General features: G+C 34.7%; 1 protein-coding gene across 2 annotated transcripts in view; it reads left to right on the top strand.

The window, feature by feature from the left end:
* LOC111503279 (Rho GTPase activating protein at 54D) overlaps positions 1-7,829 on the top strand; it is a 28,180-nt gene extending 20,351 nt beyond the window's left edge. For both annotated transcript variants that reach the window (XM_074186091.1, XM_023157547.2), the window contains one exon: positions 7,209-7,829. In XM_074186091.1, coding sequence (XP_074042192.1) covers positions 7,209-7,745 — 537 coding nt within the window. In that variant the 3' untranslated portion in view covers positions 7,746-7,829. The remainder of the gene's footprint in view (positions 1-7,208) is intronic.
* Positions 7,830-16,492: the final 8,663 nt, after the last annotated feature.

Genomic DNA, 16,492 nt, shown 5'->3' with positions numbered 1-16,492 from the left:
ATGTATGTATGACCATTTATTAAAAAAGGCTTAGATTGGTGAGGTGTACAGCATGGTGGCTAAAATTCTTGAAAAAATATAGAAAAAGTACACATTCTAAAGATATTCTGAATAAGCTGAATGTGGGGGAAGTTGAAGAAGCCGAGAAACTGGATAAGGCAATGTCAACTGAAGACTATTCCTGAGGAAATTCAAAGTCGAGAAAGGAAAAGGCAGATACAAAGAAATAGCAGACTTTTCGATTTCCATCCCAAGTAAACTCGAGTTTTTGCTTGAGGAAGCTATTGTATGGCGAAACACGTGTCGCGGTTTTTGTAAAATCGTTAATAGTAAAAATATTACAATAAACTGTATTAATTAGTTTTAGTGATTTTTTATTTCGAGGAGGTAACTTTCATCGTTAGTTCGTTAAATTTTAATGCCAAGAAAATATATCGTTTCCCAAATCTCTAATGTTTCGAAATAATTAATCAACATTTTGCCGATTTAATCTATAACTGATTCTCAATAACTTCGTCTTTAAAGCTCAAAACGTAAATAACCGTATACCCCGAAAAATTGTCAATAAAAGTCACAAAATAACGCTTCCTGCCAGGTGTATCGGTTCTCATAGGATGTGTACCAAATAAAGACACTGACCGTTTTTCGTATTTTTTTTTAAAGATCTATTTGTCAACTTTCCTTTCAAACAACTGGTGCACTGGAAACATTTGAACCAACCATTTACAACAATGCCTGTAGCTATCTTCAGAGCAAATAGCTTTCTAATGTGCACGGGATTTTTATGTCCTAAACGACTAGACTAACGAGGTCTTACCTTATAACGTGTGATTCCTAAGACAAATAGTAATTTGAATCCATTATTTGCTAATTCACCCTAATTTCATACCTTACTGGAGGGGAGCAACCCTTTCGAAAATTTTAAATAGCATGGGGTGGTGAGTTATAGCTCATTTGATAGGGGGTTTTATGCTCTATTCAACCGTGCAAAGGAATTGAAATTTGCTACATTAATTCAAAAGTTATGATTGTTTAAGAATAACGACAATTAACATAGCGCAATCACCCTTAGAATTAAAAATTCGGCCCTGTATGATATCGGTTTTGGTTCAGACGAAAAGTGAGCCGTATTTGTCATTTTCGTAGATATTAACTGCATGTTGTAGGTGTTTTTGGATGTTTGAGGATGAATGATATCAAAGAGAGTGCGAGTCAGTATATTCTAGCTGTTATTTGTGCTTGCTATTCATCTTCAAACGCACCACTTGCGTTAAATGAGAAATGCAAAGCGATTGTTATTTTAGGTGAAGCTCGTCGCAATTATCATGATGCTCTACTAATGTTCAATGAAAGTTTTCCAGATCGCGCTATTGATAGACATTATTTCAAACAATGAGGTTTGTGAGGTTTCACAGATGACACTATTGAAAGTTCTAAAAAATAAATTTCATCCCTACGAAATGAAAATGGTGCATGAACTGACGGACGATGATCCAGACCGCCGTCTAGAATATTGTGAAATTGTCTCTGTCAATATTTTGCAAAATCCCAGCTATTTGAAACACATGTGTTTCAGTGATGAGGCTACTTTTTTTAAACGGTGACGTGCATAGACAAAATGTGAGGTACTGGTCTGATGAAAATCCTCAACTTTTTCGCGAAACTCATCCCAGTTTACCCAAAAAGTTAATGTGTGGGCAGGAATACTGGGTGACCACATTATAGGTCCGTTATTCATTGAGGAAAGTCTGACTGGTGCCCTCTGTTTGGAAATACAGTGATAGATCAACTGATAGTGGCAACTGTCGAAAATAATTTGGACGAATTTGACATGGACATGATTCTGCAACAAGATGGAGCTCCTCCTAATTTTGCAGTTGCTGTGAGGACCTATTTGAATACTGTTTATGCAGGACGATGGATCGGGCGCCGAGGATCTATGGTAACCCTTATGGGGTTACCTAAAATCTAAAGTCTACGAAGCTTGAGTGTCACTCTATTCAGGAGTTGCGTGCGCAGATTACGGAAGTGTGTGCAACAATTACTCGCAATACTTTGCAAAGCGTCCGGACTGAAACTGAAAATAAACTCTATTTTTGCCATGAGATCAACGGGAAACATTTACTGTAATAACAGAAAAAATTAGTGTTAGTTTAGTTGTTTTTCTGTTTATGGTGTAATTCTTTGCACGGTTGAATAGAGAATAAAACCCCCTTTCAAATGAGCTATCACTCACTACTCCATGCTATTTAAATTTTTCGATAGGGTTGCTTCCCTCCACTAAGGGATGAAATTAGGGGTGAATTATTCAAAAATATACACTGTAGAAATCAAAAATCAACGTTTCATGGGTTTTCACAAAAGCTGCGATTCAGCTTTTGTGAAAACAATAAGTGGCAATAAGTGTGCAACTTATCAAAGAATACATATGCGTAACAGTATACTGATCGATACAAGGTTTGATATATTTATCTCGTCTATTATTATCATAAGCACCTAATTCATCGTCATTAGTCTTTCTCTAGAACATCCTTGTGCCTCCCACAATTGGTAAATGTAACTTATCTTAACAATCATTGTTTAAATCTGAAGTTGAATGCAAAATAATCTCTAAGGCAACCGGCAGAACAAAATCGAATAATCTCAAATTCAATCAAATTAGATGTCACACTAACACCTGAACGCCTGTAATTAACAGAAAACTTTGACCTCATTCATACAGTACCAATGAGGGTTCCCAACAGCAGTCATTCGCAAAGCCAAGATTGGACATTGATCACCAAACGGCTTTCTGCCCTTGGACTTCCAATCAAAAGTTGAAGAATAGGAGTATTAAAAAAAAAAGAAAAAATAAGTAAAGGGAAAGGGACTGGTAGTGAGATTTGTCACTCAACAATGTTCAATAAGTACCACCTAATTTATATTGGGACAGTGAAGAATGAGACATTGTTTCAGTGTGAAAAATGTGTAAATTTTCAGAATATTACATTAGCCACAATGTGGTGTGAAATAACAATAGTGATTGTAATGAAGACAGCTTTTCATAAATCATGGTGGAAAAACATTGTTAAATTCACTTATGTAATATTTACCTATTTGATTGTCATTTTCCAATGAATTTTCACAGATTCCACTCTCATTACACAATGGATTTTCACGTTTTCAATTTTCATCATCATACAAAAATTAGGAATATTGAATGTCTTCATATAAATTTATTTTTGATTTATATATCAAGACAATTGACAACCAGAACTTATCAAATGAAAGTTGAACTGTCCAGGCATATTATTATTTCCAATAAATCTAAAAATAAAATGTATTCTGTATAAAAATTGAAAATATACACTTTAGACATAGAAAACAGTGGCATCAACATATGTTTTATTTCATAGAAAACAAGAACATTTTCTTATATTAATTTCCGAACACTTGCCATTTTCTAAGATTTTCATTTCGGAAATTTAAAAAATCTGGTGATAGAATTGAACACTTTTTTCTTCACTGGATTTAGCTTTTCATATTTTGAGCATGAATCTGATTGAATCTCCACCTCAAATGTTATTATAAATCCTTTGGGAAATTGTATGTTCAGAAAAAAATACAAAGCAGAGACCATTTTCAGTGCTTCTAAGAAAGTTTAAAATTCTTTTACTTTTTTCTTCTCTTGCTATATCTAAACGTGACGAACCAAATTCCTACAATACAAGTGAACATTGTTAGTGTTTTTTTTTCATATACTTTTGAAAAATAATCTAATTGATATCCTGACAGTTGTGTTAGAGCAAAATAACAAAGTGACAATCCTTTTTTTTCTATGATTGCGGATAAGTGGTGTAGCTATTATTGACACACAAAAAGACTTTCAATCAGGTGCAAGTGCTGATTTAAATTATAGTTCATAATAATACACATTCATATAATAACAAGTAACATCTCAACATTATCACTTAACTTTATTATCATTTTAAATAGGATGTTCTGCAAAATTACTTCAATTTTCATCAGTGTGTTAAATGAAACTTCCGCTTTATGAATATTGAGGTTCAAATTTTTTTCATGTCCATGTACTACTTGTGGTTTCATTGTTTTTGTATTTGGAATTATATTTGTTATATTTTCGGATTCTTGTATATTACATGAAGTCGGTAACATAATTCTACAAGAGGCTCAATATATCTCGGAATTTTTTGTAAATTAAATCCATGGTGAAAATCACAGTAAATTGTATTGGAAAGTTTCAATAAGCATTTTCATCATGTATCAGCCATTCAAATTTACCACTTGTCGATATAAATAATTTTTGGTTGGAACCCGTCACTTTTGGTTAAAAAAATGCAGTTAGCATAAAATATTGAATATGTTTTTATGGTTATTTATGTAAAACATCATTGAAAAGTAGTGTTTTTGTTTTCCTACTTTGGCACAAATGGCAAGTATCCCAATTAAACAGACACATCCTTTTGATACATTTTTGTTGTTTTCATTTAATTCAACATGAAAGAGCAAATTTGAGTTTATAATTAAATTTTTACTCATAGTATTTATTATTTCCAATTTTCACTGTCACACCCAACAATGGTTACAATATAACACTATGTTACAATGGTAATAATTTTTAATAAATTGATGGATGTAGCCTTTACTAGGTGGTAGGAAATCATAATGAAAAAAGGATAATTGATACTTTCTATGTTTTTTACCACTAATATTTATAAAACCTCATTTCTCGTCTAGCAGCTTGGTTTAATCCTTAGTACAGTGCTTACTTTTTTAATATTTCTTATTATGGCTGATTCATACACCAAACTTTTACTTTAATAATAAGGATTGGAAATTGATAAATTTCGTCAGTTACACGCGTTATACAATAAGGTGAGAAACGAATATAACAATTTATTAATTAACGCGAAGAAGGACACATACTCAAAGAGACTTACCCATTCTAATAATAAATCAAAATGCATGTGGAGCATTTGCTCTGAAATAACGGGAAGAGTTCGAAATGAAGAGTGTTGCATAAAAGGTGACCCAAACGCAATAGTTAATAATTACAATAAATATTTGGTAGACATGGTACCTCAATTACTAGCAAATTCCTCAAATATTCCATTTCACTGTGATATCCCTGTAAATATGCAGTCGACGTTCGTGAGACCCATAACCCCAGAAGAAATAATAGAACTATCTAGAAAACTAAAAAATAAACATTCCAGTGGAGAAGATGAAATTCCTGCTAGTATTATGAAAAAAAGTCTAATTGCCATTAACGAAATCATAGCATATATCATCAATAATTCACTGAAGTATGGCATATTCCCAACAGGATTAAAAACCTTCATTGTGAAGCCAATCTTTAAAAAAGATGATCTAGAAAATCTAGACCAATCTAGAAAATTACCGACCAATATGCATCCCTCCCAGTTTTTCAAAATTATTCGAACTAGCAATGTCAGTGAGAATTATAGAGTTTATGAATCAATGTAACTTATTTAGTAGGCTTCAACATGGATTACAGGGTAGATCAACACAAACGGCCATATATCAATTCACACAAAATATAACGAACATGATGGAAGAAAAATTGATAGCTCTCTGGATGTTTTTGGATTTATCCAAAGCATACGACTGCTTGAATCATCAACTAATGTTAATGAAATTAGAAAGATATGGAATAAGAGGTTCAGCGCTAAAGTGGGTTGAATCCTACCTATCAGATCGCCTTCAATCTGTAGAAATAAAACGAAATGTAAGATTCTATAAATCCGAAACCCTTCCCACAGACGTGGGAATTCCGCAGGGAAGCATTGCCGGCCCTCTTCTGTTCGTCATTTATTTGAAAGACTTATGTAATATAAACCTAAACCAACGTCAGTTTAAAACTATCTTCGCAGATGACACGAGTCTGTTATCAGGTGGTGAAACCTTCCCAGAGATGATGTTGAATAGTACAGATCTATTCAACAAAACTAAGGACTGGTTCAATAAAAATCAACTTGTACTAAATGAATCGAAGACACATATGATTTTGTTTAGAACAAACCAAGACAACATTGATTATCCAGTTAGGGTGGACCTTCAAAACTCTTCTTTTGAACTGTCCCACAACACCAAATTTTTAGGAATCCACATAGACGAGAACATGAATTGGACTTCTCATATTGATAACCTCGCAAAACAAACTAAGTGGAATATCGTACGGAATTAGAGTTACATCAAAATATCTGCACAACGAGGCTATAAAAAAATATACACGGCTAACTTCGAATCGGTTGCCCGATACGGAATTATTTTTTGGGGTATCAATAGAAATATCGAAAAAATCTTCATAGTTCAAAAAAGAATAATAAGAGGAATCAACAACTTAAATTATAACCAAACTTGCAGAACAGTATTCAAATTCACCAATATAATGACAATCTACGCGATTTATATCTATGAATGCCTAATGTTCATTTATAAAAATTCACTGAAAATATACCTGCTCATAAGTATCCCACTAGAACAAATGAATATATATATATATATATATATATATATATATATATATATATATCCCCTTCATAGACTAACAGTAACTGAAAAAAGCGCCCACTATATGTCTATCAAGCTTTTCAACCATCTTCCTAACAGATTAAAACTATCTAAGAAAATTGGAGTTTTCAAAAGAGAACTAAAAAAACTTCGCATAGACTTAGAGCCCTATGATTTGAACGCATATCTCACTGGAACATTCATTTAAAAATATTTATAACAAAAAATCTGTACCTTCTTGTTTGACGCCATTTCATTCTATGTTACCGACCTTTTCCAATAAAAGTTTGTAATCTACTCTGAAATAAATCTGTTTATTATTATTTATTATTATAGACATGAATTTACGGTGTTTTGATTCAGCAGCATTTCTCTCAGAATATTGTTAAAGTAAAAGAAAAAGTGGAAGAGTAGTGAATTGACTTACATTGGTAGAACTTCCTTAAAGTAAATGATAAAGTAAAAATTTTGATGTATGAATCTTGATGTCAAACTATTAAATGTTATATTTTGTTCTCTTAATCCTCAATATGGAGTTAAATAAAGTGTGAGAATCACTTATATCTATATTATTCAAATAAGCCCATCGATATTATTTAATTGTAATCAGCTTCAATAATTAATGTATTTTATTTATTTTATTGTATCATTAAATTGAGCAATTGTTTTTATAGGAGACTATGATGACACCCAGAAGTCGAAAACCAGTCTTGTTATTCTCTGGTACTAACATAAATACATTGCACAAAAACGATCAAACCAGTTATATTATGGGTAATCTCACAGAAGAAAATTCATGTGAAAGTGAAACGCCCGATACGAAAAACATTAAAAAATCAAAAAGTGAAGGTGATATGGAAAAAGAACCAAGAGAACATGAAATAGTAAGACTCAACAGGAGTGACTCTCCTAAAACATTATCGAATACTTTCAAAGAATATTTGAAAAACAGGGAAATGGTAACATTATCTTCACCTGAAGATTCAAGTTTTTTCAGTCAAACAGACGATTTCAATTCTACCGATTTCAAGGATTGTAATGAGAGTATGTGTAGTAAATCCTTGTTACACTGTTTGAACGGTAATGAACCTGATGAGATCGATATAGAAAGTGAACAACTTGACAGTAATATTGAAGAGAAAGAGTTGGTACTGAAACCAAAACAGTTTGATCTGAACGGAAAACCTATTATATTTGAAACATCTTTTTGATGTTATGTTTATAGGAATAATTAATGTAGATAGATATATTTATATGTAAAAATTATATTTTAATACATTTTCAGAATAATCAAATTGTTTTAATAAATATTGAGTTGATGTCAGAACAAGTACTTGTTACATTTTGTCCCCTTGGGTTGAGTTCATAAACGTCTGCCGATAGAGAAAGAATTTCAAACAGAAAGATCTGCAATGTAACAATGATCAGTTATAAAATGGCTTCAACTTTGTTTTTCATCATTCTAATGACTTTGTCGTGTACGTGCATGTGTGTGTGTCAACATATTTTATCGAGTATTAGACATCATTATTAATTAACTGAAAACGCGTTTCCTTCCAATGAATAAAATTGTTTCTAATTTCAGTTCAATCTGCCACTTTGCAAAATTCAAATGATACTGATCTATTAAATTAAACACGAGTGTTTTGTTTATGCAAATGTTGGTCATCGTTTCTTAGCCCAATCCTCAAAACCATTTTTTTTATATATCGGCAGTAAATCCGATGTTTCCCTCTCGAAATCTTAGTAATACTCCTGGTAACAAAGACAGCTGATCGTCACCATTCTGGAGTAATGAATTCAGTGAAATTCCATTTACTGTTGTGGCAACATCCCAAACGAGTCTGAACTTTCTGGTTTGTACGGAAGGCAAGTACCAAACTCTTTCAAATTGCTGAGCCAATTCTCCTGTAGTAAATTTTTTTACATATCCTTTTTTGGTGAAGTCTTCAAGTTGTGAATTTATTTTCATACCCAATTTTGAAATATGCCTGATTCGTTTTTCCATACACCCCATCCTTTGAAGGGCCATTCCACAGCTATCAGGAAACTCAACAGTGTCATATTTCCACATCAAGCCAATTTTATAATATTTTTTTTCTTGAACTCTTGTATAGACTGCATTATGTATGTATTCTGCTCTCCTGAGTTCTTTTGAGAAAATAATATTTGTGGCTAACTCCAAGACTTTCAACTGTGAAAATTGTTTTTACTGTGTCGTGGAGTTCTTCATTACTCACTTTGGTATCTTCACATTCGCAGATGTGGTAATTGATGAACTGTTCATCTAACTGAAGGTTGGAAAACAGCAGAAATACTTTCCATCCTGATTTACATTCAACATAGGTTGGCCCTCACATTTCTCTTTGACACGAACTGGTACAGCTAAGTCCCATTTATCTAATCCAATCAATATACGGTGCTTGACGTTGTCTTGAGACTTAATGGTTAAATTTTTCTGCTAAGAGTAATCGACGGTGAGTTTTGCTATCTCTAGGGTTTGTTGCGGGAGGAAAAGAGATTTTATTGTTCGTACAGAACGATTATTGAATTGCCTAGCACATGTAAAATTACCCATGATTGAGAGAACCATCTTTCACGAGTTCTTTTCAATACGATTCTGTTCACTGGTCCAACGCAAAGGTTCCATTTCTCCTTGTACCTATGTCAAGTTTTTTTTCAATATCTCCATCTTTTTTTAAGAAGGAGGAGGAAATCTTGTATAAGACTGTGTGCCGGATTCTTACCCACTAAAACCTCTCCCCCTATAGCACACATCTCTCACCAGGACCGCTTTTGCATTACTTCAGTGATAATTTTATACATGCAATTTGTTAGAGAATGATTGAATGTCATCCATCTCTCTTATATTTCCTTCGTTTCTATAATTTTTCTCACAGTTGAAAATGCCGCGTTCCATTCTATATCTCCTGAGGTTAGGGATGTTATCATGTTTCACTCAGTGAATGATCTTGGAGTACCTACTAGTTATAGCATGCTCTATCTCATCTGGAGCATACAAACATCAACATGTTTTCCACAGTAAGGATATTTGTCTGTTTCTGCTTTTGATTGATCGCATAAATACTTTTGAAAGCACCCATGCCCAGAGATTGTCTGGGTAGAATAGTAATCGACTTCACCGTACGACCTTTCGATCCATTCTGAGTATGAGATTGTATTTCCATCTTCCTTCAGCTCACTTATTTTGCCATCTGATCATCAAATTTCTTCTTGCTGTTTTTTCTCAATCCCTGTGTATTTCTCCCACTTCTCAAGGATTTGAAATTCTACTGGTGGAACTGATATGGGCTGCTTACATACCCTTATCAACATTTTCTGTTGTAAGCTATCCAGCTTGATTCTCAGTTTTCTGTTTCCTATTACTGTGTACCAGGAAGGTACTGCGTACAAAATTTGGGACTGAGCCACACTCAGTAGAAATTTCTGGATGCCCTTGGTCCTCTGATATTTGGCATTATTCCAGACAGAGCTAATACTGTTCTCTCTACTTTGTCATGACTCCTTTAATATCTTCGGCAAAGGTCAGTTTCACATCCAGATGTACTCCCAAATACTTGATGGCTTTCTTGGTACCATTCTGACATCTTCAACATCGAAACTCTACTGAGACAATATTTCTTTTGGTTGTTAGGAGGGTAGCTTCTATTTTCTCCGGAGCGAGTTCCATTAGTAAAGATTTAAGCTCTGTTACGCCAGCAACGCAAAGTACGGAAATCGCATTTAGAAAATGCCAAAATAAGGTACTTTTTAGGTACCGAAGTCAAAAATTAGGTGCTCTGTAACTTACACCGCAACTCAATACTCAAACTTGCGTTGCTAGCAGTATATGATGCTAGCAACGCAATAAAAATAATAATAAAATAATGAATGTTAAGGGAACACTATTAGGTGCTAATTAAGTGTTAAACGGTGAGGATCGTAAAATTTTCTAATTAATAAACAAAAGCTTCCAATTTCGTTAAACAACGGATCTAAGAATCAGGTCTTTCGAAAACGAGGACGAATGCTCTATCAGATATAAACTAAGCGTGGTAATAAAGTGCTAATTAGGTGCTTGCAGGAAATTAAGATGAAAACGACCGCGAATAAGTGAAAAAAAAATTTCGAGATACCTGGTTTGAGAAAAAAAATTAACAATATGCAATAAAGTCTTGAGATACTAGTAAACTAATACATAGACAATCAAAATAAAGTGTTATTTGAGTGCTCACTAGATGAATAATAGTAAACCTAGTTTCCATAATACCTATGGGGCATTATGGAAAACTACTATGACTGATGGACTGAGTTCTTACAGTAAGTTCCTCGATAAGTAAGGGTATGAGAATAAAGTGCTACTTAGGTGCTCATTAGATATTTATAGTAAATGTAGATTCCATAATTCATATGGGGCTTATGGACCCGATAACAACCATGGATCCGATAACCGACCGACCGGTCCGTAGTCGGGCGGTTCGACGTGGATGCTTTGTTCACTAAGTCAATCGGCCGATGTGTGAGTCAATGGTTCAAGCCCCAGGCTGAACGCTCAATTTTCACTTGCTATCGTCCAACCCGTGTTAGGAATCACACGTTAAAAGGTAAGACCTCGTTAGTTCTTAGCTCGCACAAGTTTCGATTTCTGAGGGTTATCGTTCGTAGGGGTGCGATAACTGGTTAACGGGAAAAATAAACATTTTTTATAATGGTGGTTATCGGGTCCATAAGCCCCATATGAATTATGGAATCTAAATTTACTATAAATATCTAATGAGCACCTAATCGGCACTTTATTCTCATACCCTTACTTATCGAGGAACGCACTTTAAGAACTCAGTCCATCAGGCATAGTCAGTCAGGTTTACTATTATTTATCTAGTAAGCACTTAATTAGCACTTTATTTTGATTGTCTATGTATTAGTTTACGAGTATCTCAATACTTTATGGCATATTGTTAATTTTTTTCCTCAAATCAGGTATCTCAAAATTTTTTTTCACTTATTCGCGGTCGTTTTCATCTTAATTCCTTGCAAGCACCTATTTGGCACTTTATTACCACGCTTAGTTTATACCTGATAGAGCATTCGTCCTCGTTTTGGAGAGACCTGATTCTTAGATCTGTTGTTTAGCGAAATTGGAAGCTTTTGTTTATTAATTAGAATATTTTACGATCCTCACCGTTTAGCACTTAATTAGCACCTAATAGCGTTGGTTGCATCACATAGTGCTAGCAACGCAACTTTGAGTATTGATTTGCGGTGTAAGTTACAGAGCACCTAATTTTTGACTTCGGTACCTAAAAAGTACCTAATTTTGGCATTTTCTAAATGCGATTCCCGTACTTTGCGTTGCTGGTGTAACAGAGCTAAAGATTTACCTTTCACAGTCACCACCATGGCTGTCAGCGCTACCCATAGGGAGCTGTATATGAAGTATTCCATCGTACAATATATTCAATAAGGTCGAAATCAGAATACACCCTTGTGGTAGGTACTCCACTGTTTACTTTTCGAATTTCCCTCTCTGTCAGCCTACAATATTATATTTATGTCTAACAGATATGATGAAAACACTTTTATGAGACTGTCATTTATTATCCTCCGCTTCGGATCTGTGGCTTCGGTTCATTAAGAATCAGTTGTCAGCTGGCGCTGTTGAAAACATTTCTGATATCTAGTAGGGTTTTTACTGCACATAACCTTCGATGCGCACTAGTGAATTGTTCCCCACTCTCTCTTGCATTTCTCAACACTTCATTTATGGCATCCACTGTCTGACGTCCTTTTGTGAAACCAAATTGTCTGTTGGATGATCCTTCCGTTCGCTTGATGTCGTTTTTAAGCCTCATAAGGATGATCAGTTCATCAAGTTTCCTTTCCGCGTCAAACAGACATAATGACCTCTGTGATGCAGGATTTTCCACAGGCTACTTCCCGTTCCTCGGTAGAAGTAGCTTAGCACGTTTCCAATCAGCAGGAAACTCTCCTCCCCAGGTTATTATATACTGCTAGAACATACTGTTAATTTTTTTCCCTTGAGTTGACCAATAATGGGCTCATTCAGGCTAATTTAGATTTTTATTGAAAATTATATGTTATAAAAGTAAATCATCTCCCAAGTATACCACAAAATTTTCCGGTTTTTATGTCAATTAACAACTGAGAAAGAACAATTGAAAATGTGAGATCGCCCGCGATACATTTTGACGTCACACCAGGCAAAGAGCTTCGAGTGGTAGCAACCGGGCCTGTAGTTGGGGATTATGAATCGCCGCCAGCTCTCCCTTGTCGCCGAGTCGACTGATGTGACGTCAAGCTTGACCACACTCAACTATTAGTTTGAGGGGGAAGATAAAGAGTGAAGTTTCAGATTTTTTGCAGATGTACTATTTGAAACATAAACTTTCAAACAATGAAATTAAAAAAATTGTTAAATGAGACCATTGACTTCCATTCGGGCTTTTGCATTTCCGTGTGAGTTCCATTGCTCTTCGGTGTTAGCCATTCTTGCACTGCCTTGATTTTCTCTGGATCCGTTTCAACTTCTTTTGAAGACACATCAACGTTTCCCAAGAAATTCACCTTTCCCTGAAAGAGGCAGCACTTCTTGGGATTGATCTGCAAATGAGCATTCCGTAGCCTCGTGAAAACACTCCTCAAGTTTGACAGATGTTCGTCAAAATTTTTTCCGGTGACATCAAGATAGACCAAGCATGTTTTCCAGATAAGTCCTCTCAACATCAACTCCATCAAGCGTTCAAATGTTGCGGGTACATTACATTTTTTAAGGACAAAACACAAGCTCTACAATAAAATCCTTAGGGGGCTCTCAGAGCAGTGCCTGTGCGAAAGTAGCGATTCACATTGAATTTGAGTCGCTGGAGGTTGAATTCATTTGGAAGTTTATTCCACATAAACGCAATTTTCCAGATGGAAGTGTTCTTAAACAGTGAAGTTCAAGGAGTGCTGAAATGAACCTCAAATAGATAGCAGCCACAGTTCGTCGCGATGCCTGCGTTTTTGTTGCATTGAATTGACCTTCTGGAATCCAAATGTAATGAGACAAGTGTGCAATCATCAGCAAAGCAATATATTCAATTTTTGTTTTTATTTTCAATAAGTCGTTAATATACAATAAAAAGAGGGTTGGAGACAATTTGGATTCCTAGGGAACACCAGCGTTGATGGTGAAAGTATTCGAGAGATATCCATCGGGTCACTGGTAAAGAACGTTCTTTCAGGAAGCTGAAGAACTATTCCCAGAAATGATCCGACAAGCCATAGCATCCAAGTTTGTCCAGCAAACCCTCATGCCACACACGGTCAAATCCGAACGCATAAACTTAAACTTGTGTAATCCATTGCCGGTGGAAAAGGCAGTCTTCTCTTTATCCTCGAGGCGAACTGCCGCCTGCCAATATATGCTTTTCAGATCTAATGTTGAGAACCATCTGCATTCAGCCAAGATGTTCAGGGTATCATCTATTCAGGAAAGAAAGTAACTGTCCTTTCTGATGACATCATTAAGTTTCCAGTAGTCTGGAAAGTAGAACTTTTTCTTAAGGTCTTCCATCTCGTCGTAATCGACACTCTTTGTTTTCACCTTAAAACAGAAAATTTTCAGTCAATTATTCCACTTCCAACACCAAATGTTACGTTTTTCCCCGTGGGCTGACCAATAATTGACTACACTGAACAATAATGAAGCTTAACTTTATTTCACTTTAAATACAACAAACACTTCAACTAAAACTACATTATTCGAATGTCTATCGCCTTACTAGATCGCTTCGCATACCGCACTGTAACTTCCACTTGACTGTCTCGATGGACTAGTGGATGGCACTTTTATTTGGCAATCAAAGGCGCCAGAATATTCCTCGAAATTCCTTCGAAGTCGGTAGCATTATTCTCAAAGCAACGCCACGCCTTGATCGGCGGCGAACATCGAACATTTGCGAACTCTTAGCTACGTCACAATTGGTTTATGGTTACCAGTGGTGGCCGGCGTTGTTTTTTTAGGTCAAAATTTACAACGCAATACTCAGGTTGATTTATAGCGACGTCTTTGACTATTTCATCCAAAAAGGCAAACCTTATTACTTCTCTATCTCCGATCTTGAGGGAAACTGATAATATTCAGAAACGAACACTTAGTGAAGAGTTTTGATGATAAACGTTGCAAAAAATTTAAAAAAATTCAAATCCGACCTAAAGAATTTTTGCTCCATCACTCCTTTTATTCCCTAACTGAATACATTAAGTTGAATATCAGAACTACATCCCATGACCGATAGACAAATTTTCCACACTTTTAATTTGTTTTATATGTACATTTTATTTTATATTTTCAACAAGTTTTGTAAATAGTTGGCATCCAAGTTTCGACTTATATTTGTATGTGTTATGCTCCATCAATTATTTAATGTTTTATGTGTAAATACCTTACTATTCAAACTATATCTATCTTTTTATGACTACCATTGGACTCATCTCATTTCATGTATATGCTTTATGGATATAATAAAATTATCTATCTTTCCTATATCATGTTAGAATGCATTCGATTGAGATGATGGATTCTGTTGATATGAACTCTTTCAAAGTTTTCATGAAGAAGTGAACAATGCTTCCGTTGGCAGTTATTCTCATTACATTTTACTGGATATTTACACAGAAATTCATTCCATTTAAGTTTCAAGTCTTTGACGACTTTCCACATCAGGGTGACAATTTGAAAACTTCCTACCCTTAATATCTTCCTTCCAGTTAACAATATGAGGAATCGAAAATACAAGTCAGTTTTATTGTCAAGGGGGATACTTTCAAGGACTATTTGTAGACCTCGTGGTTCAACCCTCTAGGGGGTTATCCTTAGAATTTTAAATTGCAAGGGGGGTCAAGTGCACATGATTTTGATTGGCGTTCATTTCTGCCTCGACCCTGAATTATTATTTTTTGATTAGCATTTTCCGAAAAATCGCGTTCTAAACTAACAGAAGTAATTTATTACGCCTATACTGAGATGCATGCGTTGATTAGAACTGGTAAGAATATTATATGATACCGTTCCAACCCATTATTAGGGGTAACATTAGCCATTAGGTCCAATTTATTCACCCCAAAAAGTAGTCTAATAGTAAAAAGTAGATGGTAGTAAAGTTGTGTTTAGAAATGCTGAATTTTTAATTCTCATCGCAGAAAGTGTACAGACAGCCGTCCTTTTTCGCTATTTTTGCTATAAAAAGTTTGTTTTCACCATAAGAATGCTATGCATTCCTAGCAAAACCTTTTATTGCGATATGGTCTAATACATATAAAACTGTGGCCTCCCTTGGTTCTTCCATTTATAGATTTATTTATTTATTTATTTATTTGTATCTAAACAGACCAAAGGTCTAATTACATGGATAATTAATATAAAATAATCTTCACATTTCAATAATTATAATCATGAGAGTCATTTGTGTACCTACTCAAAAACTTTGAGGTTGAATAGCAATGAACTATATATACTCTCTGTTATTGAATATAGTTGTGCAATAAAATCGATAATGGTAATATATGTAAATTAGCTTATCAATAGAAAATCATATTCGTGCACAGATGAAAATACTAAATATAATAAATTTGTATGCGTATCAAACAGATGTAGTCAAGAAAAAATCTAATATTGCTCTACGAAATACTCCCTGAGGTAGAGTCCAATCTAAATCTACTAGCACACTACATGTATTGGCCAGTCGTAGCATGGTCACGAGAGGAGATCTGTACGTTGTAACTACCAACGGAATATTGAATGGATAAGTTCTCCGAGTTCTACGGGAAGGGACATTGAATCTCAGTAATGATAGGATTCCTGGTGCATTTATCCTGTTGTTTATCACATTATACAAAAAATACATCATGGTAAGGGATCTCCTAGTTTCTAAAGAGAGAACTTTGAAGTCATGTC

The sequence above is a fragment of the Leptinotarsa decemlineata genome, unplaced genomic scaffold (genome assembly GCF_025532065.1).
Source record: "Leptinotarsa decemlineata unplaced genomic scaffold, Ldec_3_MD MMD2_P_RNA_scaffold_2, whole genome shotgun sequence".
Classification (NCBI taxonomy): Eukaryota; Metazoa; Arthropoda; class Insecta; order Coleoptera; family Chrysomelidae; genus Leptinotarsa; species Leptinotarsa decemlineata.
The sequence above is the reverse complement of the archived record's forward strand: the minus strand, read 5'-3'. Positions and strand labels throughout refer to the sequence as shown.